This window comes from Pituophis catenifer, unplaced genomic scaffold, assembly GCF_029215685.1.
Source record: "Pituophis catenifer annectens isolate HBS135680 unplaced genomic scaffold, rPitCat1.0.hap2 SCAF_2, whole genome shotgun sequence".
Taxonomy (NCBI): domain Eukaryota; kingdom Metazoa; phylum Chordata; class Lepidosauria; order Squamata; family Colubridae; genus Pituophis; species Pituophis catenifer.
In genome coordinates this window covers 234,313,154-234,329,577 of record NW_027256882.1, presented here as the reverse complement: position 1 = coordinate 234,329,577, position 16,424 = coordinate 234,313,154, and the positions used below count along the sequence as shown (strand labels likewise).

Genomic DNA, 16,424 nt, shown 5'->3' with positions numbered 1-16,424 from the left:
TTATTTTTCCTTTCTCTTTCTACCTATGTGTGTGTATCTCTGCACATACATTAGTTTCCCTATTTTATAGTTAAAATTGTGATTTCCCCACAAAGATAATACTCCAGCAGAAAGGCTATTGATAGCCGATTCCAACCTTAGCAAAGATCTGGCACTTGCATTTTCTCAGGTGTCACTTTTCTCTTGCTTGGTTCATCAGTCATTAAAAATATGCTTATTGAAATTATTGAGGTGTTTTCAGGTGGGGGGGATTTGAAAACAGCAATTTTTTCTTATGAACTCTTCTGAGCCAGATTTATTCACTCAAATCTTAATGTTTTGTCTACTAATAGTGCAGTTTCATATGATCTGAAGAGAAACCAGTTTCAGTGCTGTCTACTAAATATGTATTTTGCCATACAAGTAAAAGAAAGCTAATTTTTTTCTCGTTAGCAGTTGCTATTTAATTTCTTGTACACATTTGCTATTTATTTTACTTGATACTTTACCAGCTATGGTGAAATTCAGATGATGCATTCTGTGGCATTCAGAATCAAAGGGCAATGCAAACTACTTTTGGGTGGTCTGTTTAAAAATGTAGAATTTTCTGCTCTTACCGCTCTCCACCCTGCCTCTGGTCATTTAGAGACAAAAATTTATTTTATGAAGAATTCCTGTCTGTCCAGGAAATCCTCCACAGCCAAGTTAAGAAAGCATAGCAGTGTAACAACACCGTTGCTTTTCTTTTCGGTAATGTTTATAGCTATTTCTCTGTATAGAAGTTCTATATCAGATGGGTTTAAACAGAAAGTTTCTTTAACCTTCTATCTTTTCACTTTCCCTGAGACACTAAAAGATAACAATCGAAGCCTTATTGGTTTTTGAGGCTCAATATTGGTAAAATAATCCATTGGTGAGAACATAAGTGCCGTATTTTTCAGACTATAAGATGCACTTTTTTCCCTCCTAAAAGAGCTGAAAATTTGGATGCGACTTACACTCCGAATGTAGCTTTTTCGAAGCTTTTTTTCAGCCCTAAAGAGGCACTAGTGAGTGAAGCGATCTCCGTGCTAAGCTTTTTTTCAGTGAAGCGATCTTCCGTGCTTTGCCTGCTCCCTCCGACTCTCAGCTGTGAAGGTTTTTTTCCAGCCCTAACGAGGCTCTAGCAAGTGAAGTGATCTCTGTGGTTTGCCTGCTTTTCTCATTGCTTCTCTCTCCAAAGATCAGTTGTGCTTTAGAAGCTGTTTTTTATCCCCAAGCAGGAGATAAAAAACAGCAAACTAATGTGCTGAAGCTGATCAGACTAAGGACACTAGCCAGATGAATACCTGGTAGGAAGATTTTTATTCCTATTTTCCTCCCCAAAAACTAAGCTGCATCTTATACTCCGGTGCGTCTTATACTCCGAAAAATACGGAAAATCAGACCTCAGACCTGCAGATTAACGCTAGTGAATTGAAAGTAGCTCTGGAACCATAAAAGAAGGTTTGGCTTACATAAGGCTCTTGGATCGGAGACTGTCAATTCCTGCTCAACATTTTTATTTTCACGGGTATTTTATTACCATACTCATCACTTATGGCAAGCCTTAAAGACTTAATTAAAGTTTCAGTGACCTACCCCGTGTTCCACCTCAATTACTCTTAAATTCCACCTGTGATATGGATACTACCAATTAAGAACCCTTGATTTACACCATCCAGTTTCTTCCGTCATAAGCTTCTCTAGTCGCAAAAAAACCTATGGCATAGTCTTTTTCCTGTAGTGAGAGCCTTTGTGAGAAGCAAAAAGATATCCTTTTCACTTGCTTAATGATGCACAGTGGCCTGTTAAGTACATGTACATAGTGGGAGTAACCGTGCCAGCTGCACTGACTCATTTATCATTTTACTCCCAATTTAGGATGGAACAGCTAAATCTATCTACATCTAGTTCTTTAAGTTCTTTTGTCCCAGTCATACATATCTTTAATTTTGGTTACAAATACTGGGCAGGAAGACAGAGGAAGAAAATATAACATTGTGAATTTCATTAGGACTGAGATGTGTACGATTAGCAATAAGGTACAAAGAGGATCTCTATTTGTAATATCTCTTATCAAACAATAAATTCACTTTCTCTGGGTGGCTTGTAAGGGATAAGTATATAGCAGACTAGTATTAGACTATAGTACTGCAGTACATAGTCAGGATCTCACTTTACTTTCTCTCTCAATAACTCCAGTTCAGATCTTATTTTATTTCAGCAAATTCATAGGGCAGCAGCCACCATGTTTTAAAGCAGAAGATTATTGAAAAAAATGATTTGTAGATGGTGTGTCAGTGTGGAACCTAGACATAAAATATTCTAAATATTTCTTACATATTTACTATACTTGGATGCTGCCCAGTTCCTGAAGATTCTGGACAATTAATCTCAAAAACAGGAACAAAAACAATCCGGGAATGGTAATTGGATTAGATGGCTCCATGGTTTATAATCTGATGCCCTCTCTTAACTTTTTATAATAATATTAAATTTTTGTACTCGTAGAATGTTTTTGAAATTGTTTTTATAGTTGTTTGTACAGTACTTCATGCTGCATGAGAAGAGCGGCCACATAAATATGATCAAAGTGTCAGTAAAAACATCTCCAAAGAACCCAATATGTTCAAAAATAAAAAGTCAAGAAAATATAAAACTAGGAAATGCAAAAAGTCAAGTGGGCGAACCCCCCCGTCTTCGATCATAACGCAAACCTGCAAGATGGAACAGATGGGTCTTCACAGCTTTCCTGAAGCCAAAAAGGGATGAATATTCTATGCATATTAAAGCTGTCGAGTACAACTGAGCCTTCCTTTCTTTGTGAGCAGTGGAGCCAGAAGTTTTGTACACTTTAGGATTAAGAAATATAGCTGCCCACTAGGTCTGTGGAACTCCATAGGGAAAAGTATGAGGCTTTCAGATTTACCTTCTTACTGATGGGTGACTTGAAGAAACTTTGCTATTTCTGTTACACAAGGGTGAAGTAATTTTCAGCCAACTCTGTAAAAAATTGATTCATAAACTGCTGGTAACTACATGTGTGTGTGTTTGTTTGTGTGTAATTTGAGCATATCATGAGATAATGGAACAATTTCTTTTGAGGCTTAGGGATCCCCTTTTATGAGAATCAGTTCTGGGAGTGCTTCAGTCTGCTATAAACTCCCTTTTTATTTCCGCCCACAGCATCCCTGATAAGGACCTCATTCTTACAGGAATGTGTTTGTTCTTTGTGGCTTTCAGTGTTGATTGAAACTGGCTACATAACTGTATTCTAAATCTTCGCAAGTCATGATTTTTAGCTAAGTGATTTGTAAATGTAACCAAATGTGGTTTTTATAATAAACTGTGTTTTAAGCAAATGATGACTTAATGAGATTGGTGAAGGCTGCATAAATTAGGGGTAGCATGGGTTACTGAAATATAGTCTTAGCCAACATCTTGTTATTAGACACCAAGACATGAACTGGAGATAAACAATGCAATGCCTTTCCTAAAATCAAACATATTTAGTCTGGTCAATGCTGGGACCAGAGACTTCCTAGAAACTCTATATACACATACACATGTAATAAATAAATGAAAAGAACCATCTTTTTTCTACCTACTATGCATATCATCCTAAGCAAGTCTGTCTTTTCTTTATTTTCCTGAGCAAATTCCAGATAGTGAAGGAATTCTGTAGGGGAAAAGGTACATATTGGATCGCCATTGAGTTATGAGTTCACTTTCAGAATGTCCAAGGATATTTATTTTACAATATATTTTGGTCTGAAGTTGAATTGATATTCATAACTAGTGAATCTTCATTAATTGTTAAGAATTTGTTTGAAGGCTGTACAAAAATATGCTTTGATGTAATGCTTTCTTTGGTAATTTAGAATCAGTCTGGAGGGATGAAAATTATAGTGCAAAGTATCTATAAAACTGTTTAAAAACTTCAGGGAAAGAGTGTGGTGAAATACAAAAAACACTAATGTGGTGAAGGACCTCATTAACCTTTGCAAAGTCTTTCTTTCTATATTTTAAATCCAAAAAAACCAGGCCTCTGTCAATATCAATCTTGCCTAAATAGCCATTTGTTTCTCTGACAGTTCTTCCTAGTAAGGTACAAAAGAGGATACTGACTCATGTACCTTGTGTGGTGATATAAATCAAGGGCTGTTTAAATGAATGGATCACTGCTCTGAAACACTAAGTAGTGGCTAATTGGTCTCATAAGCAGCTTCCACCGAAGAACACTTCTACGGTTACATTGTGGAGTTGTAGGTCTTGACTTGGAGACTAGTTTCTCTCCCTCTATTCTTTTTTGACACAAAAATATTACTAAATTAAATTAATATGCACATCAGAGCTTTTTTAAAAAAATGGTAAATTGTTTTTTATTTGTTCTAGTTTCCCCCATGAGAAATGAATTTGAGATCTGGTAACATGCTTATTAAGACAGTATCTAATTCTTAATATTTCATTGCTATATTTAAGTTTACAATATGGAAACCTAGTTATAACCTGACTTTCAGTGTTGAAATAACAATAGTTACATATAACTTTTTTTTTTAAAAAAATAATAAGCTTCCCTTCCTGTAGCCTTAGTATTGCTGATGTTCTTTTTTCTCTTTTTGATTATACAGGCTGCTGTGGTTGTAGTATTTAACTTTGCCATGGTTCTGTTAATTTTTCCTGCTATTTTGAGTATGGACCTATACCGCCGGGAAGATCGGAGGCTGGATATATTCTGCTGTTTTACAAGGTGAGATGGAAGGAATATTACAAAGATCATGTCATTTTAAATGGACGTTTTACCAGTGACTACTTTAGCCAGAGATACTTATTCCCAGTGGTGGGATTTAAGTTATTTAGCAACCGGTTCTCTGCCCTAATGATTTGTTCCAACAACCAGTTCGTCAAACTGCTCAGAAAGTTAACAACTAGTTCTTCCAAAGGGGTGCGAACTGGCTGAATCCCACCACTGCTTATTCCTATAGTTGTATGGTAGAATTTGAGGTCACTTTCAAACCTCTTATATTCCAAATGAATGGAAACTCAGAGCTATAATGTCTGGAGAAGCAAACTGAGCATTATTGCACCCCTGGTTGCCACGAACTGCTCTATGGTTGGAAGAGATTGGTTGACCAGTTTCTTATGATTACATCAATGTCATTAGGGAGGTTCTAATAGCAGCCACAAAATACACTTCACACATCACTAAACTATAATGTGTTTTGGCTTTGAGAGGGTCTAGGATATTTTCTTTATTCTGCTGGTGAACTGGTATAATTGAATACTAACCAATATGCCAGTAACTCTCCTCTCTAATTATTTTGTGTGGCTTCAAAACAGAAGAGTGGTGGTTTTGCTAATTCAGTAATATTTTCAGAAACACAAGGAGTGTTAAGGAACTTAAAACAATGGATTGTGTTTCTTGCATATTGCAAAACTCCATATATGTAGGTGTACTTTGTATATAAACACTTCATTAAATGTTAACAAATAATACATCATAGAACAATTCTGGTCACAACCACAGTGCATCTATTTACTTTCCCTATTTTTCTTCCAGCCCCTGCGTCAGCAGAGTCATTCAAATTGAACCTCAAGCATATGCAGAGGCCGGTGATAACTTACGCTACAGCCCTCCACCGCCCTACAGCAGCCCCAGTTTTGCCCATGAAACTCAAATCACAATGCAGTCTACAGTCCAGTTGCGCACTGAATACGACCCACACACTCAGGTTTATTACACTACAGCAGAACCTCGGTCGGAAATATCGGTACAACCAGTCACCATGCCACAAGATAACCTCAGCTGCCAGAGCCCGGAAAGCACCAGTTCAACTCGGGATCTTCTTTCTCAGTTCTCTGGAACTACACTGCATTGTCTTGAGCCTCCCTGTACTAAATGGACACTCTCCTCTTTTGCTGAAAAGCAGTATGCACCACTCCTGTTAAAACCAAAAGCAAAGGTAATGTTGGTTGATTGATTGGTTACTCTTGTCTTTTGTGGTCACAGTTAAAATATATTGGGTGTCCTTGAAAATCTAGAGATAACTCTTAAGTATCTAAAGTTCATGCTGGGTTCTGCCTCCATATAAGATCCTTCAGTTTTTAAAAATGGCACTGGATTATCTCTGGAAATAGCTCTTATATAAGCTTACCTCCTTCTCCTTCAGATACAGGTAGTCCTTGACTTATGACCACTATTGAGCCCAAAATTCCGGTTGCTAAACAAGGTAGTTAAGTGAGTTTTGCCCCATTTTATGACTATTATTGCCACAGTTTGTTTATTTAGAAAATTTATATTGCCACCTTCTCGCACATGGCGACTCAAGGCAGCTTACAAGGATATAAAAATAGCATATAAAAGAAAAATAATAAAGTAATAACCCCCCACCCTGGCAAGAACACACATTCATACTAGACATTTAATGGGTTCCATCCCACTCTGGGTTTGCCAGGCCCTCTGACAGAACCATGTCTTTAGGGCCTTCTGAAAGAGTGTTAGAGTGGAAGCCAGTCTAATCTCTGGGATGATGTTCCAGTGAGAGGGAACCACCACAGAGAAGGTCCTTCTTCTGAGTCCCGCCAGATGTATATCCTTAGGGGACACACAACATTCCTTGCCTTCCCACTCTAGTAGGTTGGATAGATATGACCAACAAGCGATGGTTCCTCAGATAACCTGTTGTTAAGTGAATCACCGCAGTTGTCAAGTTAGTAACATGATTGTTAAGTGAATATGGCTTCCCCATTGATTTTGCTTGTGAGAAGGTCACAAAAAGTGATCACAAGACCCGGGACACCAACCATCATAAATATGAGTCAGTTGCCAAGCGGCCAAATTTTGATCATGTGACCATGGGCATACTGCAACAGTCATAAGTGTGAACAATGACCATAAGTCACGTTTTTCAGTGCCATTGTAACATCAAATGGTCATTAAAAGAACTGTTGAATGTCAAGGACTATCTGTACGTGTGGAGATCTGTACGTGTGGAGGTCAGACAAACAAATCCTTTAAATGATTTTAAATTTGTTTGTCTTTTTAAATTTTGGGCCAAATTGAGATATTTCCTTTTAATCTGTTCTTAATGTATTTATTATGTGTTTTTATTTGGCTGTACACCGCCCTGAGTCCCTAGGGAGAAGGGCGGTATATAAATTTGAAGTAAATAAATAAAAGTAAATAAATATGGCTTGATCATTTGTGGTTCTAGATCTGTAGGATGCTTTTCCTTCCTAGGAAGTTGTTTCTCAAGCTTTTGCATTATTGTTGTCATTTCAATTTCTCCTGTCCAAACATTTGGCCAAACCATTAAGATTCCTGGCCCTGGGTTGAAAATGAACAACTATATGGAGCATGAGCATCTGAAGGCAAGGAATCAACGTCAAAGTGGAGACCATGATAGTCTTATGACCCCTTTTTATATATGTTGTACACACAATGCATGTAAAGGAGGCAGGGCTTTGATTATGCAATTGTGACCATCCTTCTGATGTCTCTGGTATTGCATCAATAGGGATTTGGGCAAGTAAATTCTACAATGAAGCAGTTGTTCGAGATGTTGCTCAACCTTAGCTTGGTTGGAATACTTTTACAAACAACATGGCCACCATTAGGCTATTAAAAGTGACTATAGATACAGAGACTATTAATTAGATCAACACATGTGGGTGGCACCAGTTTGGGAGGGCTATGCTAAACATTGGCAGAATCGATGCATCTCATTGAACCATTGTTCTAACTATGGTTTGTTAAACAACCCATTATTGCTGGGCTCATATATTGTGCTGATGCATGATTTATAATCTACCACAGCTAGGTGTATACAACATGCTAAACCAAAACTCAGCAAACTACAGTATGCTTGGTGCAATTTTGTCAGCTCAGCTAATGAATATACTGGCTCTGCTGAAAATGGAACCTGAGAAACCACATAGTCCTTATAGAAGTCATACGTTATAAAGTTAAATGGTTCCATATGCATTCTTTTGTAGCTTTTGTAGCCCATGATTTTCTTAATATTAAAATCCATTTACTTATGCATGCTTTTTTCCTGTGTGTTTTCTTTTTTCAGATTATGGTCATTTGTCTTTTTCTGGGCTTACTTGGCCTCAGTCTTTATGGAACAACTCGTGTGAGAGATGGATTGGATCTCACAGACATTGTGCCACGGGAGACTCGAGAGTATGAGTTCATTGCAGCCCAGTTCAAATACTTCTCATTCTACCATATGTATATTGTTACCCAGAAAGCAGATTATCCCAACATCCAACATTTACTTTATGAACTGCACAGAAGCTTCAGCAATGTGACCTACGTCTTATTGGAGGAAAACAAGCAACTTCCTAAAATGTGGTTGCATTATTTTAGAGACTGGCTGCAAGGTAAAACCAATAAATCTTTCTTACAAATGTATTTCTTGCCTTTGAATGCATCGTACCAGTGATTGATGCTTTTCTCCTATGGAATCTCTCTGGAAGTCAGGAATTTATACAAATTATACAATTAGTCCTTTTATAATTTATTTGCCAACAAATCCTCACATTTATGACCTTTGAGGTCTGTAAAGCAAAGGAAAGCTGAAGTAAGATCATATGCAAAGTTGTGGTTTCATGTAGTGACCACTTTGCTTAATAACTGAGTTGCAGGTCCCAGTTATGGTCATTAAACAAGGACTACCCATATCCTTTTGAGATTCATAATTTCAAAATGCAGATTAATCAGTTGTTAGTTACTTAGTTACTTTTATATATTTTCCCTGTCCAACAGTTCAGGGAATGCCAAATGGATATGTAGATGCTAATCAGATAAATCAGGGGCTTTGCAGTTTTATAAATTAATTTCAAATAACTAGGGTCAATAGCTGTTGTTCTCTCTTTCTCTAGCCAAGTTGTACGTGTTTGGTCTGATAGATGTGCACCCTCTCAGTGTGTTTATTCTGAATGTCAAAGAGGAAGTTTTATTATAACTTTCTGCATGTGGAAAACTCTAAAGCAGGGGTGTCCAACCTCGGCAACTTTAAGACTTGTGGACTTCAATTCCCAGAGTTCTCCAACCAGCCAAGCTGGCTGGGGAATTCTTGAAGTTGAAGTCCACAAGTCTTAAAGTTGCCAAGGTTGGACACCTCTTCTCTATAGGAAACAAAGAAAGAATTTGCAAACAAGAATGAGTACCCATGGTTGTGTCATTCAGGCCCTGGTCTACTTTCCAAGGTTCTTCCCTCTTTATAGCTATGGCTAACCTGTCAGCTCTGTAAGGATGGTTTTGATTACAGCCTCCCAGTGCAGCTGTGAGGTGGGTTGGTGGATCCCTCCCACCCTTCCCTTTTCTGCTTTAGACATGCGGTTGGTTCATCTGTTCTCATACAGCCTCCTTGCTCTGGGCTGTGGCTTCCTATTCTAAATCTGATCCAAATTTGCTCTGTGAGGTATTTTTTTCCCCAGCCTCTCCCTTGGAAGGGGTGGCAAAGAGGAAAAGAACAGTTGAGAGTGAATAGGTGTTGGCTGTGATCTTTACACGTGCTGGCAGCAGATCCCACAACTTGTATTAGCTCCACAAGTTGAACAGATGGAACAAATTGACAAAATCATGTTCACTCATGCTGTGCTCAAGCAGGAGCTGGGTTGCTGTTTGAAGTTTGAACGGTGCGGTGTGAGTTTCTTTTTCCTCCAGCTTTGCGGTGGAATTTCTGGTCATGTTGTTGTATAACCTATGGCTTCAGCACCTAGTGGTAGCCGAAACAACTAAAGTCCTATGTGTCTCCTCCCCGTTGTGTAATTCCTTTTAGGGTTGTGAGTGGATAAAACTTTTTTCAGATAATGGCCCCATTTCTGACTTTGTTATTACAGTTTTTTGGCTCAGTCCCTGGATTGTATTTGAATGAAGCAATTAATTTTCCCTCCAAGCATTTGTTTGCAAATTACTTGCTGCTTACGCCTTCCATTGTAGATTTCAAGTCAGGTTCTTTACTGTGTGTGTGTTCTCATTTCTTATTAGCACACCATACAGATAGTAACCCTGCTCATGTGAGTTCTGTCACAGAACATGGAGACTTTTTTTTAAAGTTAAAAAAAAAGTTTTTGCCAAATCTGTATTGGTTGCATACATTCTCTTCCTCTACGTACATGAACATACCACCTATTGCAACACATTAAAGCATCTGGCTGTTTTAGGGGCTGCTGCGTTTTTGCATTCCCATATGCTCTGAAGTGCCTTTTAGAGATCAAATTTGAAACGCTGCATAGCTGAAGTAAGCTTGAGTGCCAGAGTAAATCTTGCACGCATGAAGTGCCTGCAAAGCCTGTTTTGTTATATACAAGCCATGTGTTCAGCCGCACACACACAGTAGTGTTATGATGTCAATGTTTTCACGTGTGGAGAAGTTTAGCTAAGTGGGTGTGGGAGAATTGGGCTAGTTTTGAGACAGCAGGAGGTCTGTCTCGAACTCTGGCCTGGCAGCCTTCCACAGACAAGTTGGAAGATGGGGAAGGCAAGCTATGCAAGGCCTGCACTTCTGGGAGGCCAATGTCTCAAGTTTAGGGCTCCCTCCCAAACATCTGCTTGGGAGGCAGGTGACAGTTCTCCAGCCAGAGTCTTCTTGTTTCAGGGCTGTGGGGAGAGGTTGGAAGAGACAGAACTAAGAGTCAAAAAGAACACTAGGAAAGTAATGGCAATGTCTCAGAAGCCTTGTCAGCACTTACTCAAGAGCTGAAAATCTTGGACTCCTGAAACCCCTTCTTTATTAGTTGAAAACAAAGTCTTGTTAGTCTCCTGTCTCTCTTCCATTATGAGCTGGGTAGATGAGGATTTATTAACTGGTGGGAGTGTTGCCTTCCAACAGGTCTTCAGGAAGCTTTTGACAATGACTGGAAATCTGGGAAGATCACCCTTCACAGTTACAAAAATGGATCTGAAGATGCTGTTTTGGCTTACAAACTTCTAGTTCAGACTATTTCAAACATGCGAGAGAAACCCCTTAACATGAGCCAGGTATGTTCAAAAATACAATTGTATGTCTGTGGTTTCAAATGGGATAATGCAAATGTTTCTTTATTCATTAACTCATTTACTGTTAAAATTTTAATGAACTTGGAAGACAATAGCTCTGAGCTGCCCCCTTTTTTATGATAAAATCCCTGTATTTGCTCCGTAATTTTAACACTCCGAAAGCAAAAGAAGTAATGAGCTGAACAATAGTAGAAATAAGCTCAGAATAAATTGGTTGTTTTAACCAATGTTGATATGCATGTACTCACAACTAGCAATTGCTAAAATGAGTTCCAATTGATTTCAGTTGACTATACTGAACTGAAAATGTGCTCAGAATTGTTGAAAACATCCGGCTGATGACTGGTATGCTTGCTTCTTGACCTTTGGGATTGGTTGTATTCAGCTGCAGGCTCTGGGCGGCCTCCCAGGAACCACAGTGGAGCAATAAATACTATTGTCCCTCATGGATGTTATGTTATATTGGCAATAGACCCACATTGCCGTCTCCCTCGTTTTCTTTCTTTCACCATATAAAACCCTATTCTATCCTTTGCCTAAGTGGTATGCGGAGTGGTTTGATGATGATTTAATAGCATTTATGCTATTTGTTATTGACTTCCTGAAGGAAAACAAATTTGAAATTTCTGAAAAAAATGCACACAGGAATCCTCTCACCCTGAATAATGACTGCACAGGTTTTGGATATATTTTTCTAGAAAGTAGATTATAGCTGTGAAGCTCTAGAGACTCTTGTTTATCAGCAACAGTATGGCTCCTAGCCTGTTCATCACTCAACAGGAATCAGAATATAATTCTAATATTTCTCTACATTTTTTAGTTGTCTTTGGTGCTGTGGTAGCCTTTTTTTGAGGACTTCACTAGGCCAAGAGCCATAGCTACTGTGTTATGGTGACTTTGCTCCTGACTGCTGGGAAAAATCCAAAGAATGCTTCTCTGTCTTAAAGGACTTGATTCTAGAGTTTTGAACAGTGTGGTTTAGACTCATGTGCTTTTAATAATATTCATGAAGACATTGGGCATTATTGTCCAACATTCTCTGATTATTAAAACACTGAGGATACAGATCTCTTTCTTCTTTAAAGCAGAATCTTGTAAAGCTGTGAAAGTTCTGAATAGATGTTTGGAAGCAGTTGGGTGCTCTTGCAGCTGGCTGCGGACTTCTGGGAGTTGAAGTCCACAAGGCTAAAAGTTCCCAGGGTTGGACAACCCTGTTTTAAAGACAGGAACCCAACCAAAAGGTGTACTTCTTTTCTTGATGATGAGTCACATTCTCCAAGAAGCAGAGCACAGCGGCTGTAAGATTTATTGTGGGACTCAGGATAGTTGCCATAGCCAGAACTGCTTATTATTGCCAGCTTACTGGCTAGAGCATTTCTTAAGAGGAGTAACTTCTAAGGTAGATTTCTGGGATTTTATATTTGTTTTCCTTTGCAAAACTGTTCAGAAATTCCAATTAGTTCAGAATGTAGCTGCCCAATTATTGGAATGATTCCATGGATACATTTTACATCAAACCCAAAAGTTTTTCCTCTGTTTGCTTTTTTGGACAGGACCCAAAAGTGTTTTTTCAAGAGGCAACTGGACTTTCTTGTTTTTCTTTTTCTTTTCTTTTTTTTTCACTGGGCAGGAGTTGTAATTTTCAACTTGAAAGGCTGGGCTCAGATTATCCAAGGTATATCTTTCTCTTGTCAGTCTTCCCGCATACCATAATAGGTTATTTCTCATTCCCCCTTTCTCCTCTGAGTTCCCAGCAGACAGTGGAAAGCAGAATTCTGTCAGTATAGGACAGTATATTTTACTGCATAGGATAAAGTTCAATCTTTCCTGCCACAAGTTTGATGATGATGATTGGTATTTGATGTTTTAAAAAAATGGCAGTTTGTATATTTATGTTATTAGTGTGTCAGCAGAAGAAGGAGGCAGAAAGGGGAGCTAAAATGAAATTAAAGAATTCCAAATGTCTGTTAAAACTTAAAATACCAACTGCACAATGTGACAAAGTCTCTGGCTCACAATATGCCATAATTTCCTCTGCCTGAGAGAGATAAAATTGTGCTATGGGAACCCCAGGGCCCATGAATTTTATTCTGCAAGTCTAGAAACAATTTGAAGTCAAACAGTTGTTGCATGTCCTGTGGATTAATTGATTCTGGATTCCAGCTTCTTTTTATAAAGATTGTTGTCACTGCCCTTTCAAATAATTAGAAAGCCTTAAAAATGAAAGTTGTGGCAGATTGAAGAACAAACCAAGAAACCTGCTGTTTTTCCTTTCTAGCACCTTCTGAATATCACCATTTTTGTAGTTTAACAAAGTAGAATTTGGTGAAGATAGTACTTTAAGATTATCTTATTCAAAGCCATATATTCATCTGGTTTTTGATGCTGGGTATCTTCTAAATATGTAGGTCATAGGAGACGAGCGTTAGCAAAATTTATACAGATGTTGTTTTATTTTTATAGCTCTCCTCCATTTACTGGGTGGCATTTCCTTCAGTGTTAACAACAGAGGTTAACTGCACACAGACGTCTACAGGACTCTTGCCAATTCTTTTTTTCCCCCTTTTCTCAAAACCACCTTTAAATATGTTTCTCGGCAGTTTGGTCATTTGCCCCTCTTGGCTGCAGACTGTGTATGAGAATTTAGGCTTAATTGGCTCAGTATTCATCTGGAACCTTCTTTTGATTTAATGTTTCTGACGAATTGCACGCAAAGCGTTTTACACCATTCCAAGCCGTTTGAAAAATCTGGATACAAAAATATCTCCCATGCTGGGAATAATATGCTTGTGGTCTCTCTATAAAAATATGTTTCTCACAAACATATGTTCTGTGTGCTCTCATCTGCTGTTTGCCTCAGCCTTTTTGTGTTAAAAATTTGAGCAAGAGTGGTTCTGAAACACTTTGCATTTTTCAGTTGGCTAAACAGCGCTTGGTGGACGCAGATGGAATCATTAACCCAAAGGCATTCTACATGTACCTAACAGCCTGGGTTAGCAACGATCCTGTGGCCTACGCTGCCTCTCAAGGCAACATCCGGCCCCACCGTCCAGAATGGGTCCATGATAAAGCAGACTATATGCCAGTAACCAGTAAGGAACCTTTTATTATAATACCTTGCTATTTATTCAAATGTCTCTGCTTTTCCTTCCAGCCTTAGCAGCTTTTAAGTCCACTGACACTTTCCAGGACTCTTGACTATATACAGGATAATATATATTGCTTTATTCTGTAAAGACTCAGAAGATAGATGTGGTTGTGTAATGTAGTAAAAGAATGCTGTACTTTGGTAGCATTTGTGTGGGGGAAATAATTCTTTAATAATTTATATCAAAATTTAAACCTTGTATTCAGCATTTCATTTCAGTACTGCAAGCTCATTTTATGAGTAAGGGAAACCTTTTAGTTCCATGCAGAGTTTTTGTCATTGGGAGTTATTGCATGTTTGTTTGGAATCTGTCCGGAAGCAAAGAATTTCTGGGAAACTAGGTCATTCTCTAGCACCTGCCTTGTGTCTGTGAACTGTAAGGGTGGGGATGAGAAGACATCTAAAAGAACTATATCCATTTTCCTTGCATTTTTCCTCAACTCTCTGTTGCATTCTAAATAGCAATACCAATTTAATGTTGCTTTGACACTTGATTTATTGGTTGGGCTGCTGGCTAGTTATTGGGTGGCAGGCGTGAAGGAAGAAGAGGAGTGGTATTTACAGCAATACAACTGGATAACAAGGAAATTGTCCTTCCTTCTATCTCAATCCTAAAGCTCTTGGGCACCCAGCCAAACCTTGTCTTAATGAAAATTTATAGTTGAGATTATAATAGGGCAAATCATGTTTAGCAAGTCAAGGGAATGACCCTGCAGAGTCAGGAACACACAGCTAGTGTGCTCCAAAGCTAGTTATAAAAAGCTTCCTTTAGTGGGGGAAAGAATGGGTTGTATGGTGGACTTAGCGTTGCTTTCAAAAAGAGCATGAAAAATGTAGATATGCCATGTCATTAAAGGATAAAAATTATGTATTTCCTGAATTAACCGCTTGAAGTATTTAATCTTTCTTTGACTGACTGGAACATGCTCTCAAGCTTATTTTCAATAGCCAGAGAAAATGTAACAAATGTACTGGCTAACTTTAGCATTCAAAATATTTAACTGATTACAAATCCTGGTCCTATTCATTGCTTCATTGTAAATTGTTGGGATTATAGTGCTGTCAGCAACACAAGGATTTCAGAAGTATTACCCTTATATCAGAGTAGTATAAAGGTACTTGAGATTTTGTAATCCCCAGTCCAAATATTAAATGTAATTTAATCTCCAAATATTTGTGTGGTTGTCACTCAGGACTTAATATTTGCTGATAGCGAATTGTGAAACATAACAGATTAAGTTGAATGGATATTTTAAAATCCTTTCCATCCTAGTGGTTTGGCTTCCTATCTAAAATATTTTAAATGGAAGTAGTTGATGCCTTGACAGTTTGTAAACAATGAAGGTATTTTTATAATATGATAACTTGTTCCAGGTTAATAGGAGATGTTTAGAACAGGGATGGAGAGTTAATTAGTTTAAAAATAATGACAGAGAATCTTATAGAATCATAAAGGCCAAAATGCATTAGGGCATTAACTTTCATGGTCTGGTTCACATAAAATTAACTCACAGAAAATATGTTAGTTTATCTTTGCTTTTATGGTAGACAAACTTAGCGACTTCTCTGAAATTCCCTAATGTGCAGTAATGTTACCAAAACCTACTGTGTGATTAAAAAAAAAAAGTCAACTTCGAAGGATTTTTTTTTTCTGTTTTGGGACAAGAAGGACTCCAGCCACAAACGATTAGTGGTTTTAGAATACCGCTGCTATTTTCTCTTTAGAGTGTTCTTTTTGGGATTTCTTTGTAGTGTTCAAATGTGCACTGCATAGAATCCCATGGAGGCATGCATGACTGAAATCTGACATACCCTGTACCTTTTTATTATTCAGAGAACTGTATGTGTGGCATTTCATGGTGTATCCAAAGTCATATTTAAATGTAAATTACTACACAGTCCTATGCTAACACAGGGCATCTAAACAATCACACTCATCTTTTTCCTTCTACATTCATGATTCTTTTTTATTTATTTATTTATTTATATGCCGCCCTTCTCTGGAGACTCAGGGCGGCTTACAATGCGTTAAGCAATAGCCTTCATACTTTTGTATATTTATACAAAGTCAGCTTATTGCCCCCACAATCCGGGTCCTCATTTTACCTACCTTAGAAAGGATGGAAGGCTGAGTCAACCTTGAGCCTGGTGAGATTTGAACTTGCAGTAATTGCAGGCAGCTGGTGTTAATAACAATGCTTTAGTCTGCTGTGCCACCAGGGCTCTTGTGCGCCACCAGGATTCTATGTGTATGTATAAAATATGTAT

At 38.1% G+C, this 16,424-nt stretch overlaps 1 protein-coding gene across 1 annotated transcript in view; it reads left to right on the top strand.

The window, feature by feature from the left end:
* PTCH1 (patched 1) overlaps positions 1 to 16,424 on the top strand; it is a 94,725-nt gene that overhangs the window by 63,942 nt on the left and 14,359 nt on the right. Inside the window, exons 13-17 of the mRNA XM_070935638.1 lie at positions 4,632 to 4,750; positions 5,561 to 5,963; positions 8,076 to 8,385; positions 10,842 to 10,990; positions 13,926 to 14,100. Of these exons, the coding sequence (XP_070791739.1) occupies positions 4,632 to 4,750; positions 5,561 to 5,963; positions 8,076 to 8,385; positions 10,842 to 10,990; positions 13,926 to 14,100 (1,156 nt within the window). The remainder of the gene's footprint in view (positions 1 to 4,631; positions 4,751 to 5,560; positions 5,964 to 8,075; positions 8,386 to 10,841; positions 10,991 to 13,925; positions 14,101 to 16,424) is intronic.